General features: G+C 41.0%; 1 protein-coding gene across 4 annotated transcripts in view; it reads right to left on the reverse strand.

Moving 5' to 3' along the window:
• Positions 1–645: 645 nt before the first annotated feature.
• gfm2 (GTP dependent ribosome recycling factor mitochondrial 2) overlaps positions 646–24,093 on the reverse strand; it is a 60,760-nt gene continuing 37,312 nt past the window's right edge. For all 4 annotated transcript variants that reach the window (XM_063049249.1, XM_063049248.1, XM_063049251.1 and 1 more), the window contains exons 16-21: positions 23,944–24,020; positions 22,235–22,373; positions 20,698–20,883; positions 20,470–20,585; positions 10,940–11,122; positions 646–2,224 (exon numbers count right to left, since the gene is read on the reverse strand). In XM_063049249.1, the coding sequence (XP_062905319.1) occupies positions 2,096–2,224; positions 10,940–11,122; positions 20,470–20,585; positions 20,698–20,883; positions 22,235–22,373; positions 23,944–24,020 (830 nt within the window). In that variant the 3' untranslated portion in view covers positions 646–2,095. The remainder of the gene's footprint in view (positions 2,225–10,939; positions 11,123–20,469; positions 20,586–20,697; positions 20,884–22,234; positions 22,374–23,943; positions 24,021–24,093) is intronic.

Raw genomic sequence — 24,093 nt, forward strand, 5'->3', positions numbered from 1 at the left:
TTCTGAATTTTACCCCACTTCACAGGAATTGCATAACTGCATGCTTAGAGTATGGGAATTGTACTAGCTAACACTGTACTACAGTGGTGAACAGCAATAACCCGCGAGCTGGGCCCAGAAATAACATGATTTCTTTAGTCCAGATTTCTCATGATAATACCAAATACATAAGTGTCACATAGTCTTTTAAAAACGATAAAATGCTTTGAGGAAAGTCTGACAGAACGGTGAGTTAACAAGAGGTGAGGTGATCATGTGATCACTGTAATCAATTATGCACTGAGAGCCAAATGCTTATAGTAACTAATTCATTTCTTAAATTAAACCAGTAATCTCCAGCTGCACCCTCTACTACCGAGAGCATCCACCCCTCACCACCCTCTTAGAAACTTCTGCCACTCCCCGGGGGGGGGGAGAGGGTGATTTCTATGACTATAAATATGTGTAAAATGAGTTGACTGATCGTTTTTATATTTGGATGCTAATTTGGACAAGAATGTTTCATGTGTAATTGGACAATCATTCATGGTAATTCTGTTTTTCTCCTCAAAAAAAGCTTTAGCTATGACATGTAAATTAAAGCCTCCTATGATTATTTTATTATGCCAGATACCACGTTTTTAATTAGATTTATGCCATGCCTAATATTACAACTATTTGATGGTAAATACCTCCTAGCAATATTTGCCATCCTTTTGTTATTTCTTTGACAGAACCATGCTAATTCTAGTTCTACATCATCTTCCATGCAAGATCATTTCTTACCACTGAACTGATCTTTGCCCTTATTAAAGTTGCCCCCTCATTTATCCTCTTGTGAATGCTGTGGGCATTCAAATATAGGGGGCTTTATTTGGCATTTTTAACAATTTTTTTGTACTTTTACATCCTTTACTGTTTTTATTTATACTTTGCTGCCTATTCCACTTACTACATTTCCAGCTTCCTCATTCTGCTCTAATTCCCTGCTATCTGAATTCCCTTTGAGTTTCTCATCTTCCTTCCAAGTTGCTTTAAGTCCTCCCAATAGCACTGAGGTTTCACCTGCTGAACTCTCGTTGAGTTCCTCAGCCAATGTATTCAGAGAATTTTCAGAGGAATTCCCTTTTAATAGAACATCACAAGTGAATGAGCTGAGAAAATGCGGGAGATATAGAAGAAACAACATTTCAATTCTCCCCTGCTCAATGTTTTAATTGTTTTAAAAATGAAATTAAATTTGAGTTTGGATGAAACAGACAAATAATTGATCATTCATCCAGCATTATTTTCTACAACTGAATTCAAGACATTGCACATGCTGGAATCTGGAGCAAAAAAAATTGGAGGAATTTAGCAGGTCATGCAGCACCTATAGAGGGAATTGGACAATTAACATTTCAGGATAAGACTCTTCATCAGTCTGGTGATTCAAACTGAGAAAGAAAAATCTGCCCTTATTTGTTTTGAAATGCTTAGAACAGTGAATGTAAACTGCTTAAGGGTATGTGATGAAACATGACCGATAGCATTTGAAAGTAACATTATGTAGATACTGCTTTACGTCCACTCTAGCTCAATAATGTAATTTATAGATGTCTAAATTTCAAGTATTGGAAAGAGAATTTAAATCTTGACAAGCAAAGTCCTGAATGCTATTACATCTTCCACAATTGTACCTTAAGTGTAAAATTAAAACTGTACTTCGGTTTTGGAATAATGAGGAACATTTACAATAATATCTGAATTTTAACTCAATGGACCCTTTTGGCATATAAATAACAGCAGTAAAATAATTTCACTATTAATCTTATTGGGTCCTTAGATTCAGTTGAAAATGTCCTGAAGGGATCTGCCTCATAACTCCCAACAGTACGTACCCATCCCCTCAGTCTTCTTGACAATGACCTTAGTTAACATAGATTGGGGATTTTGAATTATAGATCAATATAATCTGAAATCTGTCCCAGGAAGATGATGTTTTTTCCCCAATAGAATCACCGGAACATCTTGTGATACTGCAGATGAAGTATTTTCAGTTCTAATATGAAAGTGCACCTTTGCAGTAAAATTTCCAGTATCTGTTGTTACTCAGCTTCTCCAGTTGAACAGGACCTTACATGGTGCCCATCATCTTGTTAAAAAGTACGTTTTGGTCTTGTGAACTCATCCGCTCATAGTTGGACAACTCCAAAGTGAAAGTAGCGTTGCCCGAAGTTAAAGTACGAAGAACAGTTGAGTAACCCTGCACCAATCAATAAGAAATGATTTGTCATCAAGTGCAGCCATTTTAATAGTGTGCAAAATGATTTATAGAACATAAGGACAATGCTTTAAAATCTAAAGTAACATTCATATATTTGAAACCATCCTTCCAAATCTGTATTTTTCGTAATTAGGCAAGTTTATTACTGAAGCGCAAAATATATTTGAAGAAAACAACATAAACAGCCGGAATGAAAGTTCTTCTCTCCACATATGCTACACTGACCTGCAGTTTCTGTTCTTCATTGAACGACTTTCTTGTACAAATAAAGGCAAACTCTTTATGTCTCAATGTACCTTTTCATGACTCTTGTACCTACTTACACTGCATTTACTCTGTATCTATTACTGTAACAATATACTCTACATTGCTATTGCTTTCCCCTTTCTATTACCTCAATTTACTTACGTTCGGAATGATCTGTATGGACAGTATACCATGTTTGAAATGATCTGTATGGATGACACACAAAACAAAGTTTCTCATTGTACCTGGGTACATGTGAGATCAATAAACTAATTACCAAGGCACAGGATGGAGTCTGGTTTACATACGCAGCCAGGTATGGTATACACCTCCAGAATGAGAGGGTGTCCTAAAATCCCAAATTAAGTATCAGGGGAATATTCCTGCAGGGGAATATCCTTCCGACTACATTGAAGCGCAGATTTTGGTGCTGCACTACTTCCTATGGACACAGAACCATTTGTGGCCCCACTTTGGGTTTCCATTCTCACATTTCACTTCTCTTGATTAAGGCTGATAAATAGCTGACATTGATAATCTCTTCTTAGGCTTCTAGCTGGGTACAGGTATCAATGATAACTGATGTTTCAATGACAAACTCTGCCATCTTCATCAGGGACAATACCTGAGTATCTCTAGTCCAAGGAATTTATACCCCTGTAGTCAGTTCCTTCTAATTGGTTAGTCCTCATCCAATCACATTTCCATTATCCCACCTTGTTTACACTCAAATTCCAGTTCTTACTGCGAGCGAGGCCTTCATCGTTGTTAAAGTTCTTTTCCTCCAGTTTTATTTCAATGGCTTCCTTTACCAGGCAAACCCAAAAGCAACTGGCACGGCACAGTAGTTTTGTGCCACTGAAGTCAATCCTATGGCCATTGCCAATACAATGTTCCGCTACCGCTGATTTCTCCAGGTAACCCAAACAGATACACCCCCTGTGCTTCTTGATGCCAGTTTCCACCATGCATCGTCTGGCCGACATACGCCGCTACGCATTCACAGGAATCCTTTGACCCACATAAATTGTGATTTGAGTTCCCTTACGGGATCGTGGATGGTATTATTCCAGTATTTCTTCAGTATACTGGCAATCCTTCCAGAAACTGTGAAAAATAGGGAAGACAGGCAATAGCGATGGGTTCCTCCTCGTTGTTAGGTTTCCTGGATTTTCCATCGGCCCTTTTAAGGGCCTGATTGATTTCCTTCACCTTGTAGCCAATCTGTAGGAACATCATGTGTAATCTTCTTATTTCCTTGGGAAGACTCTCCGGGTCCAAAATAGATTTTGCAAGGTTAATCAAAGTAGAAAGAACTGCTCTACGTTGGGAGGCCTGACACTGTGTGAGTGGGTTTCTGTCATGTCCAAGGTTACTGTCCAGTTTCTGTTGTATTAGAACAGATGGAGTAGTCATAGTATTGCCCTTGTCACCGGCTATTTCCAATTTCTACATAGAAAACTCTGGGGAAAGGCCTCTGAGTTCATTGCCCTCGAGTCCCAAATGTTTCTTCAGATACATCAATGACACCTTCACAGTGTGGCTTCATGGACTCCAGGCACTCCAACAGTTCCACGACCACCTGAACAGTATAAATCCAAAACATTCAATTTACGATGGAGATGGAGAAGAATGGTTGCCTCCCATTTCTGGAAATTCTGATAGGACAGAAACTGGATGGTAGCCTCGGACATAGTGTCTATCGGAAACCATAATGAAGCCCAAATCATAGCTTATGTAGGTGAAAAATAACCTGGGCCTCAGGTTGGTTGGCATTGACAGTATTCCCTGTGAATGCAGAGCAGTATATATCGGCCAGATGGGATGCACGGCGGAAACCCGCATCAAGGAACACAGGAGGTGTGTTTGTTTAGGTTACCTGCAGAAATCGGTGGTAGCAGAACACTGCATTTGCAACAGCCATAGGATTGACTTAGACGGCAGAAAACTACTGTGCCACGCCAAGGCTTTTGGGATCGCCTGGTTAAGGAAGGCACTGAAATAAAGCTAGATGAAAAGAATTATAACAAAGATGAAGGTCTTCTTCTAAGCAAGAACTGGAATTCGATTGTAAACAAGGTCGGAGAGCAGAAACCTGATGGAATGAGGACTAACCAATCAGGAGGGACAGACTACAGGGGTATAAGTATCAACAGACTAGGCATGCTCAGGCATCATCGCTGAAGAAGATGGCAGAGTTTATCATTGAAACGTTGGTTATAATTGATAACTGCACCTGTCTGGAAGCCCGAGAAAAGTTTATTCATCATATACACCAGGAAAGCACTAGATCCTTTTCCAGCTGCCATTTATTTTGAAATTTGATAAGCATATAATATTAAAATGGATCTGTTGGACAGATTTTCCCCTTTTTCCTAAATGATAACAACTTGTTCATTTAAACAGGGACAGAAAGGATTACAGAGTATGGAGACACAGAATGCTTACATAGTACAGTCTGAACTTTAGCCTGAGAGAGAACAAAGAACAAACACACTCACCTGCAAAACTGCTTACAAAACGATTGAAAAGCAAAGGACCACAATGAAAAGATACCGTTTGGGCAATTGTATCACTCAGCACTAGGCAGCAGATGTGGAGATTAAAGATAAATGTACCGAAGGCAAATCACCTGCCTACATGAGGGTGTGTAACTAGATTATATTAGATTATATTAGATTCAACTTTATTGTCATTGTGCCGAGTACAGATACAAAGCCAATGAAATGCAATTAGCAGCTGATCAGAAGTGTAAAAGAATAGTATTATTTACAAAATAACTGCGAATAAAAAGTAAGTGCTACAGCACGCAAATATAAAAGTACTGAGACAGTCTAATATGGGTGCAATACTGCTTAGAGCTGTGATGTGAGGTTCAGCAGGATCACAACCTCAGGGAAGAAGCTCTTCCTGAGCCTGCTGGTGTGGGAGCAGAGGTTCCTGTAGCACCTACCGGATGGTAAGAGAGTAAAAAGTAACAAGTCCATGGTTAGGGTGAGATGCATCCTTGATAATGTTTTTCGCCCTGCCCAGGCAGTGTTTATGGTAGATGTTCTCAGTGGTGGGCAATTGGGTGCTGATAATCTGCTGGGCAGTTTTCACCACCAGCTGGAGTGCTTTGTGGTTCGATACTGGACAATTGCCATACCACGCCGAGATGCAGTTGGTGAGTATGCTCCCAATGGTTACGGGGTAAAAGTCTGTCAGTATCCTGTGACAGAGGTGAGCTTTCTTGATGCTCCACAGGAAATAAAGGCGCTGTTGTGCCTTTTTGATCAGGATGGAGGAGTTCAGGGACCAGGTGAGATCCTCGGAAATGTGGATACTGTGACGGGATCCTGAATTACTCCTATGAACTGTGCTCGTTTACCCCTATTAACTGTGCTTTTGAAAAGAGAGAGAGAGAGGTATTTAACACCAACAACTTGTTTTTAAAAGAGAGAGAGAGAGGGGAAGATAGCTCACAGGTTGTTTATACTTTCCTCAAGGACATCGCCTGCTGGCATTTCTTACACAGAGAGAGGAAGGAGGAGTTATTTGAATGACAGTTGATGCTCAGCACGGGAAGATAAAATAGAAGGTCAGATGATAGACCTCAGACACGTTTTGGACACTGAATGAGCGTTGTTGTGCCCGCAGAAAAAGTGGGTTTTGGAGGATCGATCAGGCGGATCGATCAGTTGCTCTTGCAGTGGAAAGGAAAGGAGTTGACCGGTAGGGAGTTGTCCATGTGTCCACCCTCGCCCAGGTGATAGCTCCACCACAGAAAACCGGTCTCCTTTGTTGAGGTCACAGTCGGTGACTTTTAAAGGATTTTGGAGGACAACAAGAAGATCGACAGCGTCAGCTCACCTGAAGACTCAAATCTCTCCCCCTCTCTCTCCATCACTACTCAACTCAATACCACGAACTGAACTGAACTTTACTCATCGTAAGACTGTATCTTTTTACCCCTAGACTTAAAGAAGCTTGGTTTTTCATACATATATTTCCACACTTACTGATATACTCACATATATATTACTGTATTGCGTAGTTACTAATAAATATTATCAGTTAATAGCAATACTGGACTCCAAAGTGCTTTCCATCTCTGCTGTATCTTTATTCCCGTCGCAGGGTACGTGACAAAATTGGGGCCTGCGTCCGTGATATGAACAAATTGTGGGAGGTTTGTTTGAATTGATTGGGGAGAATCCCTTTTGATTTGGTTGTGTGGAAATACAGCAGAAATGGACGTTAGTGTTGAGGAGTTTATGTTGGAACCAACCCCGGAAGCGTTGGATGATGCTACGAGGGTTGTGCTGTTGGCAATCGCTCAAAAGTTAAAACTAAAGTTGACCACTAAAATGAGGAAGGCTCAGATGCAGACGATAATAGCCCAGCATTATATAGATAAGGGAACGTTTGATGAGGAGGCATTAATGTGGGAAGGAAACCTACTGAGGCTGAGGTTCAATTGAAATTAAAACAGCCCGAGGCTGTTGAAGCAGAGAAGAGGAGGGTCCGTGAGGCTAGACAGGCAGACAAACAGCGAGCAGAGGCAGCAAAACAGAGAGCAGAGGCAGGAAAACAGAGAGAAGAGGCGGAAAAGACAGAGACAGTTTAAAAGGAACATGTGGCAGCCGGGAGGTTTAGTGTCAGACCCTGATGATTTTTGCAGCTCGGAAGGGCTTGTTTTGATTGATGAATTTAAGAGGTGTGAATTTCAAGAAGGAGTTAGATTCTTTCAAGAAAGAGTTAGATAGAGCTCTTAAAGATAGCGGGGTGAAGGGATATGGGAAGAAGGCAGGAAAAGGGTACTGATTGTGGATGATCAGCCATGATCACAGTGAATAGTGGTGCTGGCTCGAAGGGCTGAATGACCTACTCCTGCACCTACTGTCTATTGTCTATTGTGTGTTCCTGATGATGTAAGGGCATACCCAGATGCAGAGGATGCCGCTACCCTGCAGGAGTATGATAAGAAAGCAGATGAAGAAGTTTTAACCCACGAGGTTGAGTTTACTCCAGATGAGAGTTTGCCAGAGAATAGCTGGGAGGTTCGGGGTGACCTTGAATTTGAAACTGGGACAAGTGATGACAGCCCAGAAGAGGCAGCTGTTCCGATTGAATGTGTTCAGGTTGTGGAAGTACCTGTGAATTCACAGAGTTCTGAACCTTGTATTGAGACTCAGTTAAAATCTAAGGTATCTGTCTTGGTTGAAAAGGAATGCAAGTTTTTTTGTGTCAGATGATCTTAGTTCAGTGAATAAGGGGTCAACCTTGGTACCAGTGGAATGTGAGGATTCTCTGTCACTAGTATTAGACAAGTGTTTTAAAAGTTGGTGATGAGGTGAAAATTGCTGAGGTAAGTGGTCCTGAAACTAATGAGAAAAGTGCTGTTCCTGGACTTTTGGATAAAGTGCTGGAAAAGGTTGGATTGGTTGCACGACCTTTGACCCTGCTTGCAGGACAAAGGCCTGCTGAGAAAGGATGTGCTACTCTGTTGAATTTTGTTTGGACATTTGGACACCTACAAGGTTACGATGTTGTGGAGAAGGAGGAAATTTGTTATGATTTTGGGGTGGAAGTTGTTATAGAAGCAAGTCGAAGTGAAGGTTGTAATCAGATGGAGGGATTATTTGGTCTCTTCCATAATGTACACATGGTTCTTAAAAGCCTGATGATGGTGCTAAGTTTAGTAAACAACGGAGGAATGTTGACACCTCTTCAAGGTAAGGTTGATATAGCTGTTCAACTGATGAGCAAAGCTGTTGGTAGGGAACCACACGGAAAGACTAATGTTTATTTCTGATGCGCAGATAATCAAAGTATGTTTAGGCAGCCTGTTGAGGTCTATGATAGCAAAACCAGAGGTTTAAAGTATGATGATGTGACACAAACTTTTCCACCTTCCAGATTTCAGCAGGACTTAGAGGGTAGTACAGCTGATGAGAATAAGGTGTATGAGAAAGGTTTGTCTTTATTGAGGAAGGAATTTGTAGAGGAACAGAAGCAAGATTCTGGAATGCTGGCTTTAAGGGAGATAGCTCTCACAGGAGAAGAGGTTCAGAGAGAGTCAGTGGGACATTACCTTAAAGATGGGGTGTCGAAGAGGAGCTGGTGACCAGCCACAGTGCCTGCAAGTCACGTGGTGGTTCTGAAAGTTTACAGGGCTGAAATTTTAAACATGGCTTACAGTATGGCTTTAGGTGGACCTCATGGAGTGAGAAAGACAGTGAACAAGATTATGAAGGAATTTTACTGGCCTAGTTTAAGAAAGGATGTTGTGAATTTTTACAGGACTTGTCATACCTGTCAAGTTGAGGAGAAATCTAATCAGGTTATTCAGGTAACACTACTTAAACCGATACCTGCTTTTAGTGAACTTTTTCCTAGGGTTATAGTGGATTGTGTAGGCCCATTGCAAAAGACTGCAGCTGGTTATCAGTATGTGTTAATAATTATGTGTGCTGTGTCTAGGTCCCCTGAAGCAGTGTCTTTTGAAAATATCGAGGCCAAGACTGTAGTAACAGCATGCAGTAAGTTTTTAACACGGGTAGGTCTTGACCAGGGCAGTAACTTTACTTTGAGAACATTCCAGGGGATAGTTAGAGAATTGGAAGCTAGGCACATGGTGTCATCTGCATATCACACAGAGTCCAAGGGAGCCTTGGAATGGCTCAACTCAACTCTTAAGACCATGATTAAAGCACATTGTGTGAGAAATGGGAAAAATTGGGATGAGGGGGTTCCCCTCCTCTTACTTATTGTTGGAGATTCAATTCAGAAAGCATTGGAGGGTAGTTTGTTGAAACCTGTATTCTGTTACAGGCCAAAAGGACCTTTGACCCTACTCAGAGAACTATGGTCTGATTTAGAAACATGTGTCAGTGTGCTTAATTATGTTTTAGAACTCTGGAAGGGATTTAATAGGATTTGTGTCCTTGCAAAGGAAAGTTTACAAAATGGTCGAATCAAAATAAAACACTTGTTTGCTAGAATTTCAGCTGGGAGAATTGTTATGGAACAAAATGGAGTCACGGAATCTGATAATGGAGTGGAAAAACATGTTTACGCACTAAATCTAGTCTCACGAAGATGACAGAATTCCATTGTTTTGGAAAATATTACTGATAAGGTCCATCAGTTGGACCGTAGACTGTAAAAAACAGTGAAAGGGCTAATTGGCATTTTGAAGCGGTGCACAGGTGCAGAGCATCACGGCATTATCAATTCAGCTCAGCCTATGAAACAGCATCTTCACAGAGAGAACTTTGAGAAAAGTAAAATGGTTGAAGAAGAAATTAGAAACACGAAAGAACAAGGAAAAAGAAAGAATGATTGTATTGATAGAGTGGGGAAGGCTAAATACCTTATTAAGATTGACTTGTTAAAAGGATACTGGGGTGTTCCTTTAACAGAGAGGGCTAAAGAGATATCAGCATTTGTGACACCGTCTAGACTGTATGAGTACAATGATTTACACTTCGGAATGAAAAATGCTCCAGGGACATTTCAAAGAATGATCAATTCTGTGATTGGAGGGTTAGAAAGCACAGAAGTTTATATCAATGATTTAGTGGTCTGGAATGAAACATGGGAAGAGCAGATTGCAGCTGTAGAAAAACGGTTTGACAGACTTTCCAAGGCCAATCTTACTGTGAACCTCGCTAAAAGTAAGTTTGGTCATGCTACTGTTACTTATCTTGGCTACGTGGCAGGCCAGGGCCACCTGGCTCCTGTACAGGCCAAGGTTCAAGCTATTGCTGAAGTTCCTGTTCTGGCTGGCAAGAAAGCTTTAAGAAGGTTTTTAGGAACGGTTAGGTATTATTGCAAGTTTTTTAAGAACTTTGCTGATGTTGCTCTCCCCCTAACAAAACTGCTTGCTTTACCAAGACGTCATTGGAATCTCTCAAGCTTAATAAGGCTCTGCATTTTGCCACCTTGAATTCCTCCACAACAGATGACAGGGGAAGCTGCAGTTGCCCAGATTGAATATAGAGGCCTACTGAAGAGAAGCTTGGGGGAACTCCCAATCATCTCCGCAGGTGCTTGTTGGTTACGATACCTTCTACGGCAGTCATGGGGAACTCATAAAGTGTGAAGAGCCAGAATTATTTTCCTGTCTTCAGTATGCATGTGAATCATCCACTCGCATCTTGAAAGAAGACCACTAAGTGTTAAGCCTATTGTTCAACACTACTTCGATACTCAATTTTCAACTTTCAACACTACTTCAATATTCAGTTAGACTTTCTTCCTGCAGAAGGTCACTGCTCTGAGACATTGGTAAGATAACAGCGAAAAACTGGGGCAAACAATTAACTTCAAGAAAATCACATCCAGGAAACTTATTTAGTCCGTTCACAGTTTTGGTTTAAAATTCCACAAATCCCTTCAAGCGCATTATGTACTGAGTTGCTTATTCAGCTAATTTGCTATTCCTTGGTGGTTATATCTTACCATCATTTCTGCAAGTGGCACAGTTGCCAAGACAACCCGGTTGTCTAATCGGTTTTGAATTTCTTGAATGTTTCCTCTTCGCTGAGCCAGATCTGCCAGCACCACACTCAGGCGATTCTCATCCACTATGATTTCCAGATTCATCACCGGCTCAAGCACCTGGATTCTACCCTGCTTTAATGCCTGGATGCAAATAAAATAGTGTTACATTGATTAATATTGAAATCAGGCAATGGAATTGAAGAATATCTGGCTGAGCAGGCAAGGAAACAAAAGGGTTTCCCCTTAACCAATAAGGTGCATTTTAGAACTAACGGTATAAGAACTGAGAAGGAAGTAAAAAACTGACTGAATCAAATGTAAAGGATGAGGATTAAAGAGTGGAAAATAAAAAATGTATTGAAATATAAGTAAAAAATTTAAAACATGAAAATAAAAGGCAAAAAGATGTTAGTTAAAAGCAATGTTAAATAAATAGGTTTTGAGCTGGCATTTAAAAGTGTCAACTGATTCTGTATCCCTTATCGTTTTAAGTACTGAATTCCATAGTTTAGGAGCACAGTGCAAAAAAGCTGACCTGCCAATTATCTTTCCTTTGAATTTTCAGGTGCTGGCAGAAGAAAACATGAGAGCTTGGGAAGGATTATAAAAAGAAAATGATTCTGTAATGTACTTTGGTCCCAGACCATTAAGAGTTTTAGAAATAAGTAGGAGAATTTCAAACTCAAGTCAAATAGATACAGGAAGCCAATGCACAGTAGCTAGTATGGAAGTGATGTGCTCCCTCATCCTGTTGAAGTTTGCCAATACATTGCTTTGGAAGGCTAGTAAAAAGTGCACTGTAAAGGCATGAATTAGTTTTTCAGTATCATTATATGACAGTAACAAATGTACCTTTTCAATATTTCTGTGTAGAAATGCTGCTCTGGTCACTTTCTTTATGTGAGATTTAAAATTCAAATCTGAATCGAGTATAACACCCAGGCTATTTACTTCTGATTTTACAAGGGGAGCCAAGTTCTCAAGTTTACCGAGAAGTTTATCTCTTTCGGCTTTGGGACCAATCAAACGTTTTTCAGTGTATTCTTCATTTAGTTTTAAGGAACTATTGCTCATCCACTTGTTTATTGTGGCCATACCAGAAGTCAAAAAGTAAAAAGAAAAGTAAATTTATACAACGCTAAGATTCATTTTCTTTGCAGGCATACACAGTAAATCCAAGAAACATAACAGAATAAAAGAAGGACCACATCCAACAGGATGGCCAAACAAATGTGGAAAAGACAACAAAATGTGTAAATACAAAGGAAAATAATAATCATGAATAATAAATAAACAATAAATATCAAGAACATGAAACGAAGCGTCCTTGACAGTCCATAGGTTGTGGGAATAATTCAATGATGGGACAAGTGAAGTTGAGGGAAGTTATCCCCATTGGTTCAAGAACCTGTTGGTTGATGCATAATAAATTCATGAACCTGGTTCTGCAGGGCTTGAGACTCCTGTACCTTCTTCCTGATGGCAGCAGTGAAAAGAGAGCATGGCCTGGGTGGTAGGGGTCCTTGATGATGGATACTGCTTTCCTGTGACAGCGTACATGTAGATGCGTTCAATGGTAGAGAGGGCTTGACCCAGAAACAGATCAGAATCAGGTTTATTATCACCGGTATGTGTTATGGAATTTGTTAACTTAGCAGCAGCAGTACAATGCAACACATGATAATATAGAAAGAAAAAAATAACCAAGTAAATCAATTACAGTATATATATATATTTATTATCACGCCATATCATGCCCCCCCCCCCCCCAATACCAGACAGTGAAGCAGCCTGTTCAAATGTTCTCCACGGTACATCAATAGAAGTTTGAGTGTTCTAGGTGACAAACTGAATCTCTTCAAATTCCTAATGAAATACAGCCGCTATCTTGCTTTCTTTATGGCTGCATTGATACGTTGGGACCAGGTTAGACCCTCAGAGATTGCAGAGACCCATGATTAACTGGGCCATATCCACTATTTTTTGTAGGGTTTTCCTTTCAAGAGCATGCTACTCCCATTTGGATAGGCAGGACAGAATTGTGAGGATCATGTTTTCTCCCCCTCATTGTGGGGGGAAAAGCTCTGTTCAACACAGGTTGGCACTTCCGTTGTCTCCTGGGTATTGACGCGTGGCCAAGTTAAGGCATCGGTCTAGTAATCTGAAGGTCGCTAGTTCGAGCCTCAGCTGAGGCTGCCATGTTGTGTCCTTGAGCAAGGTACTTAACCACACGTTGCTCTGCGATGACACCAGTGCCAAGCTGTATGGATCCTAATGCCCTTCCCTTGGACAACATCGGTGGCGTGGAAAGGTGAGACGAGCAGCATGGGCAACTGCCAGTCTTCCATTCAACCATGCCCAGGCCTGCGCCCTGGCAATCCATGGTCTCACGAGACTAACGGATGCCTATATTACATATGTCTCCTGGAAAATGGACTACCTGACTGGCAGACCACAGTTTGTGTGGCTTCAGAGCTGTGTGTCCGATATGGCTATAAGCAGCACTGGGGTCCCACAGGCTCCCTTCCTGTTTACCCTGTATACCTCAGACTTTAGATACAACACTGAATCATGTCATCTGCAGAAATTTTCTGATGATTCAGCAATAGTTGGCTGTATAAAGGGAGGACGGGAGGATCAACACAGGGCCCTGGTGGAGGACTTTGTCAAATGGTGCAAGCTGAATCATCTGCAGCTCAACATCAGTAAGACAAAGGAGATGGTGATGAACATTCAGAAGACTAAGCCTGCACTGCTCCCTGTTACTATGGAGGGTGAGAATGTGAATGTGGTGAGGACCTACAGGTACCTGGGGGTGCACCTGGATAACAGACTTGAGCAGAGCACCAACACAGAGGCTGTATACAAGAAGGGCCAGACTCTGAATACCCATCTCGTGGGAAGATGGCGGCGCGACGCAGCTTGCAGCAGCCACTCCGGTGGTGATGTCTGTTATCTGTCAAGTAGGGTGCCATGCACAATCCTGATTTGATCGAGACGGACGTGAGAGCACGGAGGAACATCTGGTGAAATTTCTGAAATGCCTGCTTCACTGCTGCTGCTACTGTGTGGTCCAGAATCTCCGGAGAAGAAGGCCTCGAGTTCTTGGCTTTGCTTGTTGCTCGGCAGCCAGGGCGGGGTCAAAGCACTTGGCAGAGGATGGTGCTCAGAGAGGCTGTGTCAGAGGGGCTGGTCGGAGGCTCTAAGTTTTCGGACGGACTCAGAGTGGTGCTGCATCGGTGAGTTGGTGGTGCTTGGAGGTTCATGGCAGGGAGAGTTCCTCCCGCTGACTGTGTAGAATGATGAGTCTATCGGGACTTTGAGACTTTTTTTTTACCATGCCCATGATCCGCTCTTTATCAAATTATGGTATTGCTTTGCACTGTTGTAACTATATGTTATAATTATGTGGTTTTGTCAGTTTTAGTCTTGGTTTGTTCTGTGTTTTCTTGTGATATTTTTCTGGAGGAACGTTGTATCATTTTTTAATGCATGCATTTCTAAATGACAATAAACGAAAACCGAACTGAGTCACCTCTACTTCCTAAGGAGACTGATGCCCAAGTATGCAGGCCTCTTCTTCACATGTTCTAACTGTGCTGCTCCAAAGAGCGGTATATGAGGTCATTCTTACCCTCAGCCATTAGGTTCTATGAGTCAACCTATAGCGGGGGAAGTGATGACCCCCTCCCCTCCTATTAGACAGTTTGAGGCAACTAAATTCTTTCTTACCTCTCTTCTAATATTTGTATATCTGTGTACTTGTAATGCTACTTTGACACTGGGATCTATCTACCTATCGGTGTTTCCATACCAGGTCATGATGCAGCCAGTCAGTATACTTGTCAAAGTTTTAGATGTCATGCCAAATCTTTACAAACTTCTAAGGAAGTAGAGGCACTGCCATGCTTTCTTTGTAATTTCACTTATGTGTTAGGCCCAGGACAAATCCTCTGAAATGATTGCACCAAAGAACTTAAGAGTTGCTGACCCTCTTCACCTCCAATCCCCCCCGATGTGGACTGGCTTATGGACCTCCGGTATCCTCATCCTGTAGTCAATAATCAGCCGCTCTGTCTTGCTGACATCGAGTGAGAGATGGTTATTGTGGCACCACACAGCCAGATTTTCAATCTTCCTCCTATATGCGATTTGTCACCACGTTTGATTTGGCCAACTACAGTAGTGTTGTTAGCAAACTTAAATATGGCACTGGAGCTGTGCTTCAGTCTCACATTTATATGTATAAAGTGAGTAGAGCAGGCAGCTAAGCACACAGCCTTGTGGTGTAGCTGTGCTGATGGGGATTGTGGAGGAGATGTTGCCAATCCGAACTGAATGGGGTCTGGTAGCGAGAAAATTGAGGATCCAATTTCACAAGTATTAAGGCCAGGGTCTTGGAGCTTATTGATTAGTTTTGAAGGGATTTTGGTATTGAATGTCAAACTGTAGTCAATAAAGAGCATCCTGATGTATGCATCTTTGTTCCAGGGTTGAGTGAAGAGCCAATGAAATGGCATCTGCTGTTGTCCTGGTAGCCAAATTGGAGTGGATCCAAGTTGCTTCTCAGGCAGGAGTTGATAGGTTTCTTCACCAGCCTCTCAAAGCACTTCATCACAGTGGATATAAGTGCTACCGGATAGTAGTCATTGAGGTGGGTTACCACATTCTTCTTAGACATTGGTATAATTGAAGCCTGCTTGAAGCAGGTGGGTATCTCAGACTGCCGAAGTGAGAAGTTAAAAGATATCGGTGAATACTCCAGGCAGTTGATCTGCTCAGGTCTTTAGTGCTCGACCGAGTATTGCATGGTAGCCAGATGCTTTCCGTGGGTTCACCCTGCTGAAGGATGCTTTCACGTCGGACTGAAGAGGCTGAAATCATAGGATCAAAGGGGCTGTAGGAATTCATGACAGTCCCTGCATGTTTTGACAGTCAAAGCGGGCACTGAGTTTATAGAAGTCAGAGGAGATAGGGTGTAATCATCATCAGGCTCATTTCAGAGATATAATTGTGTGCCATCTGCATAACAGAGGAAATCAACTTTATGCTCTGTAATGCTGGCCCCTGCTGCAAATTCAGTTCTGTCAATCATGCCTTTCAATACATTTTAATGGTAAAGCAGAAGGGAGCTAATGGTGAAGAGGCACAGCAGCCACGCACCATGGGTACATTCAATTTCACTCCAGTATTTCTTCCTCACTGTAACTTTCTGTACAGTTTACAAATCAGCATTACTTAATTTGTATCCTGACCCATGAAATTATCTACTTCCCATATAGTTGTACTGGGAAATCACAAATGAAAGTTTTTATGTTTAACTATAATACAGACTTAATAAACACATAAGAGTACTTAAAGCTACAATAATGGGAGGAAAACAAAGTGGTGAGAAACCAATATACAATGTGCAAAACCCACAAGAATTTCATGTGACACAGTCAAAGCAAAAGTAACGTTGGAGCAAAAAAAGCTGATGGAGGAACACATTGGGTCAGACTGACTTCTTGGGTCAAGACCCTGCATCTGTCCAAGTTGAGCAGAAACTCAAGTTGAAACCTCAACCACGCCTCTGCCGCCACCCATGCTATTTAAATTGTTCAGTTCCTCAGCAGTTTGTGTTTTTTTTTGTAGTAGATTACAACATCTGAAATCCCTTGCACCTCCAAAGTTACATTGGTCTTAACAGTAAATGATTTGTGGCGCAAAATTAGGGAAGCCTTCCCTTAATTGAATAGAGCTCTAATAAAATTATATCTGCAGTAATATATGCAATTTTGCTTTCTATATTTAAAAAATATACAACAAATGATTTATTTCTGGGATGAAGAATTGCAGGAGCCTGATGAGGAGAGAATGAATAGAACATATTTGTACTCTGGAGCTTATAAAACTGACTAATGGCCTCAGAGAAATACATAAGATTTGAAGTGTTCTTGACGAGATAGATTGACTCTGTTTCCCATTTCTGCGACATCAGGAGGTTCTGAACATTCTAATATCTGACAAATGGAGAGATTTGAGCCCAATGTAATGATTTTATGAGCAGATTAAAAAAAAGTACAATGAGTTTCAAGTTCCCATTTTACTTTGCGAAAATTACAGACTTCTTGTAGTTTTTTTTTGACAAAGAAAATGTAGCTGATCCAGCAATTAACGACATGAGGAAATCATAATCTCAGCTATGTAAAACTGTACAGAAGGGACAAGTTTATTCCCCAATGGAGGAAATAAGACTAGTTTGTCATACTCCTTACGTCAGCTGACTTCACAGTGGCACTGAAGTTAAAACTTTTAGCACAACTTCTTTTATGTCTTGAACAAAGCAAGATTCTCCAAAGATCAGCAGACAACTTTCACTCTGGACTCAGGTCAATACTTGAAATTAACGAGTGATGTCGACAATTCTTCCAGATATTGTTATTTCGAACACTGAAGCTTGGCTTGTACACTTTACTTCCTCATTTAGGTATCTACACTTTCCAATATTGCTGCAGTTTAGGGGCGATGCATGAAGCTGGGCCTCTGTACCTCCCTCTGCAAATGGATCCTCAACTTGCTAACCGGAAGATCACAATCTGTGCGGATTGGTGATGATATCTCCTCCTCGCTGACGATCAACACTGGTGCACTTTGGGGGTGTGTGCTTAGCCCACTGCTCTACTCTCCCTATACCCATGACTGTGTGGCTAGGCATGGCTCAAATACCACCTATAAACTTGCTGACGATACAACCATCGTTGGCAGAATCTCCAGATGGAGGCGAGAGGGCGTACAGGAGTGAGATATGCCAACTAGTGGAGTGGTGTCGCAGCAACAACCTTGTACTCAATGTCAGTAAGACTAACGAGCTGACTGTGGACTACAGGAAGGGTAAGACAAAGGAACACATACTAATCTTCATAGAGGGATCAGAAGTGGAGAGAAGGAGCAGTTTCAAGTTCCTGGGTGTCAAGATCTCTGAGGACGTAACATATCGAAGCAGCGATAAAGAAGGCAAGACAGTGACTATACTTCATTAGGAGTTTGAAGAGATTTGGCATGTCAACAAATACACTCAAAAACTTCTATAAATGTCCTGTGGAGAGCATTCTGACAGGCTGCATCACTGTCTGGTATGAGAGGGGCTACTGCACAGGACTGAAACAAGCTGCAGAGGATTGTAAATTTAGTCAGCTCTAGCTTGGGTACTAGCCTGCAAAGTACCCAGGACAGGTCTCAGAAAGGCAGCATCCATTATTAAGGACCTCCAGCACCCAGGACATGCCCTTTTCTCATTGTTACCAGAAGGTAGAAGATATAGAAGCCTGAAGACACACACTCAGCGATTAGGAACAGCTTCTTCCCCTCTGCCATCCGATTTCTAAATGGACATAGAACTCGTGAACACTACCTCACTTTTTAAAAATATATTATTTCTGTTTTTTTGCATGATTTTTAATCTTTTCAACATATGCATACTGTAATCAGTTTATTTATTTATTATTTTTTCCCCTCTTCCTTCTATATTATGCATTGCATTTAGCTGCTGCTGCTAATTTAACGAATTTCACAACACATGCCAGTGCTAATAAACTTGATTCTGATGCACTCAAGATAAATTAAAAACAATGTCTAGTTTCCCACCACTTTTATATTTCATATTAAACAGGACCTTAACACCACATCTCTACATAAACACAACATACCAGGAGGAAGATGGGTGTCACTGCTTCTCCTCCAAGCAACACTCAGGTCAGGAATATCAGGCTATTCACCAATTCCTTTGAAATGTGCAATTAGAGCAATTAGGAACCTTGTTGCTAATATTAGATAATAATTTGCCAGCTCAATGCACTGCACACAACAGAGTAGACACCCCCACCACCTCCTTCCACCCACCATGGCGTAGTCTATACAGTCTACAGAGTGCATTGCAATACCTTGCAAGATTTTGAATACCTTTTCTCAGCATCACCATTACTCAAAGGTCAAGAGAAACAATGCTGTGGCATCACCATCATCTCCATATTCTCAACACATTATCAGAAGTATTCCTTTTGACCCTGCTTTTCATTATCATAAACTCTCCATTTTCTCTCTTCTGCCCTGAGCACTCTCCCAATTTATCAATGCAAAGAGCTGTAAGGTGCCCGTCACTGCATGAGAATGACAAGAGGAAATAAGGCCGATGTTTGGTGAACAATACAATTTGCCATTCTATTGCAGGTACACCTCAAATCATCAATTTCTCCAACTTACCTGTTTCTTCACCTGCTTATCACTTTCCCCTGGTGCCCCTCCTCTTTCCCTTTCTCCCATGTCCACTCTCCTCTTCTATCAGATTCCTTGTTCTCCAGCCCTTTGCCTTTTCCACCTCTCAACTCCCAGCTTCTTACTTCGTCCTTCCTCCCCCACCCACCCGGCTTCGCCAATCACCTTCTAAGCTGCTTGTCCTCCTTCACCTCCTCCCATCTTCTTATTCTGGCATCCTACCCCTTCCTTTCCAGTCCTGATGTAGGGTCTCAATCCAAAATGTTCACTGTTTCTTCGTTTCCATAGATGCTGCCTGACCTGCTGAGTTACTCCAGCATTTTGTGTGTGTCACCACAAATTAATGTATTTTTAGTAAAACAATGGTATGAAATTAGCCTGTTTTTTGCTGTCAGATCAATGTCTTTTTAAGAATCAATCTGTTCTTTATTCTGAGACTGCACATTTTAGCGTGAAAATCAAGGACGCACTGAAAATCAAGCAAAGGTGATCACTTGGTCTACTACTGGATTCACCACTGAGACCAAGGCAGTTCAACACCCTGTCAGTTACACTTCAGGTCTGGCCCCTCAGTCTTACTCCAGTCACAGCTAAAGAGCCTTGCTCTACATCATTCATATAAATAAGTTCGACAACCTTCTTTAAAGTAAACTTAGCTAAATTGTTTATGTTTCTTTATTTGTGCGTAATTAGCAAGAGATGAATGGTTTCTAAATGCTTTCATTACGTTTTTTTCCCATTTGTTTAATATACAGTATTTGAATCTATTCCAAATGTTTTTATGAAGTCTCAAATTATCAGAGACAGACGAAAAGGGTTTTGAGTGACAGAAAGTAGCTCTGCTTGAAGCCTAGTAGCTAGTTGCTGGCTGTTCTGCTTTGTGGGCACTTGAAAAGTGTTGGGATAATTGGGTGCTAGACGACTGCAGTATATTAAAAAGAAATATATGGAATGTAATTTGGACACTCGTCTTTCAGTGCGTATGGTTTATTAATGAGACGTATCGAAAATTGCATTTAAGAGCATTAAACAATACAGTATTGCAACAAAATTATCAACAAAATGAACAGTGTATAAAACTGATGATTTGGACCACTTCTAAGGCAAAAACCTAATCTCACAGTTAATTGCTAACCATAAAATGCCCTTCTCCAGTAGAGCTGCTCAATCAGCTAATGGAAATATAGAGCTGTCAGTATCTACAAAATCACCATGTTAATTTCCCAAGGCCTTACCTTCTGCACACAACGTGAAACACAAGCAGAAATCATTGGCATGGATGTTCCAGGGTGTATATTTAGAGACCGCAAGGTAACCACCACATCCTGAACTGGGAACCTTAAAAGAGGACCTACAAAAATAACCAATAAAATGATTTACATACCACATACGATACAGTTCAATTTTTATGCAATATACTGATTTATACATTTCAATGACAAAATTAACTTATCATGTGGCACCTTGAAGAAATGAGTTTTTGATTCCATTTTCTATAGCATGATGAGTTTCTGTAGAAAGCTGTTCCATTATATGATCTGAAATTTCAATAAGAGGTTTTGTCTTTGATCCTTCTCCCAGCCATGGGTGGGCAGAAAGCTCCACTGTTACCAGATTACGTTTATCCCCCACTGTTCTGTCAAGAGTATCTAAAGGAATAAAATAAATAATACAGTTCATTAATTGTTTATTATAAATATAACAACACTGACTCTGCAAAATCCTCCAATTCACTGGAAAGATAAACGAACCAATGTCAGCATCCTCTCTCAAGCCAACATTGAGTCCTTAGTTATTCTTGTCAGCTAGGATGAACAGAATATGACATTCATATGCCCCAAACCAGACAAACTATTACAAGACCTGCCTGACATGGGAAGAGATTAACCAACAGATAGACAAAACGATCCAAGGATTTGCTCAAAGCTTCAAGGGAATGCAAACACTGACTCTAGGAAACATCTGTCCCTTGACTACTCAAAGTGGAAACAGTGCATTTGGGATGATACTAAAAAATTTGAGTCTGAGAACCAAGAGCATTAATGCTGCAAGGAGCACACCACCTCATGAATTACCTATCCACCAATTCCTTCAGCCACCACCTGCCACATCTATGAAAGAGACTACAGTACACATCAAAGTTGCTGGTGAATGCAGCAGGCCAGGCAGCATCTCTAGGAAGAGGTACAGTCGATGTTTCAGGCCGAGACCCTTCGTCAGTACAAAAACTGATTTTATTACTATTTCAGAATGCACAAAAGAAAGTCTAACTGGCAGAATGGAACTTAAATATCAAGACAATCTCTCTTAGTGATATTAGTTGAGAGAGGATGTTGGTCAGGAAATCCAGGGATCTTCAAATAATATTGTAAACTACTTAACCCCTACTCGTGCAGGAAGGTGGGGACTCCGTATCTAAAAGATAACAACATTGAATTGCCAGCCTGGTTTATGAATTCAACTTGTAATATTGTACAGATATTCTTCTACCTTATTTAAATTGAATTGAAAATAAGAGTGATTTAATTAGTTTACAATATTACGATTTTCTAGAGATTTTCTTTTTGGAGAATCCTAATGTGGCTTGGCTGGGTTTCAATTATTGTTGGTGATAAAGGTGGGTCCTGCTTTTGTGCTGCATCTCAGCCTCTGATGGAGAGATTAACTGCAGACCATTCAATTAAAATCTTGTGGGAAACTGCCAGCAACATTGTTAAATGTCAGAACAAATAATTGTCCTCTGCAACCAATATTACTAGTACCCTTTAGTGTTTTACTGTTAACCACAAGCGATTGTAGCACATACAGTCATTTTGATGTGTCACATATCTCACTTCACCTCTGGTGTAAAATATCATAAGCAAATGTGGCTGTGTAAAAAAATTAACAGATCTTGTGTGTCTGTTGCAGCAATTTTAAAATCTTATTTAAGGTATGTAATGTAGAATACTTCTTTAGTAATAGTAAATTGCTGAATGTTATAGTGAATTAAGACCTTACCACTTGAAATGGAAGACTCTATTATAGTTTCTCTGTAGGCCACCTGGAGGGGTCCAAGATATGTCTCGATTCCATACTCTCGCTTGATTCGATCATGGATTATTTCAATGTGTAGTTCTCCCATTCCACATAAAATAGTCTATCAGAGTAGCAGAAAATAATTCCACATTTCAGGAAGATAAACGGAATTAAGGTCTAAATCAACCATAATTTAGATGAAAATCAAATAGCTTCAAGGCCTATAATTACCCTGAATGATCTCCACCTATACTTGTCCCCTTGCGATGAATAATTAATCTGTACTGAGTAGCAGAAGGTATGCTTACCGCTACACGGAATATAGTGGGCACGTGGCCAAGTGGTTAAGGCTTTCGACTAGCGACCTGAAGGTCATGAGTTCAAGCCCCAGCTGAGGCAGCGTGTTGTGTCCTTGAGCAGGGCACTTAACCACACAGTGCTCTGCGACGACACTGGTGCCAAGCTGTATCAGCCCTTGCCCTTCCCTTGGACAACATCGGTGTTATGGAGAGGGGAGACTCACAGCATGGGCAGCTGTCGGTCTTCCATTCAACCTTGCCCAGGCCTGCGCCCTGGAGAGTGAAGACTTTCCATGGTCTCGCAAGACTAACAGATGCCTTATATACGGAATGTTCACCAGTTTTAGCAACATGCTTCATTTTACGTGATATGGTGCACTAATCCATCCAAAGAAAATCAAGAGTAGTACAATGTAAAGACAAAGTGCAAATATATATACGAATGGTAGGGGAAAGGGGACAGATGAATTGACTTTCTAACTTGTTACACTATGCATTAATTCTAGGATTCTCAAAACACATGTGTAATCGTTTCTTTGTAATGTTTCACTGCTAAGGCTAATGTAATGGCTTCTTTGTAACGTTCACTGCTGCGGTTAACGGTTTCGCTGCAGCAGCAATATTTGGGTTATGGCTGGAGATAACAGGACTATGGTATGCATGTTAGCCAATTGGAGATTGTTGCTTTGTCTTGTGTACCTGGAAGGATGTTTTATCGCGGTCTTTTTGTCGAGGAGAGATGAAGAGGGAAGACGCATGTGGAGAGAGCTGGGAGACCACCGGACGGAGTGGACTGGGATCTGAGGGTCCGAAGGTCAGCAATGCTCGGAGGAGACCGATGGTGGAAGAATGACTACTGAGTTAGCTCCAACGTGAACTTTTAACTTGAATTGGGCCCTTTCTTATTTTCATTACTAACCCTATATTCAGATTAAGATTCATAAAGTTCAATCATTTAATTGCATATGGTGTACTGTCTGATATTTTGCGTTGTGGGTACATTACACAGCATCCACACAAACGTGATCACCCAGTTTGGTGGGGCCGAAGGCTGATTCCCCTAGACGAACACGAGCTGGACGAGCCTGAGGGTTACACATGGTTCTTTAAAAAGGGAGAGAAAAGTTCAGACATACATATAGGGACATTTTTTTGCACTGTCAAGAGGTGGTAGGGTTGCAGAGTGGGCTTTCAATTACTCAAATTTCCATGATCATTTCACAAGATTTCACTCATGCATTCATTCTTTACAGGTTCCAATGTAACTTTTAGTGGCCATTAGCAAAATGAAGTCAGCTTCTTAGCTACAGAAATTACATAAGTACAGTATTGTGAGACATACACATCACTTAGACAATAAACTTCCAATTAATGAGCAGTGAGTGACTTTACCTGACCAGAATCTGGATCAATCTTCACCTTTAAACTGGGATCTTCCCGCTGAAGGCAGGCAAGAGCATGGTCCAGATCTGTTGGAGAAATATGCCATCAAATAGCAATTTGAAAATATAAAAAGAAAACAGCAAGCACTAAAAATACAAT

The sequence above is a fragment of the Mobula hypostoma genome, chromosome 5, assembly GCF_963921235.1.
Source record: "Mobula hypostoma chromosome 5, sMobHyp1.1, whole genome shotgun sequence".
Taxonomy (NCBI): Eukaryota; Metazoa; Chordata; class Chondrichthyes; order Myliobatiformes; family Myliobatidae; genus Mobula; species Mobula hypostoma.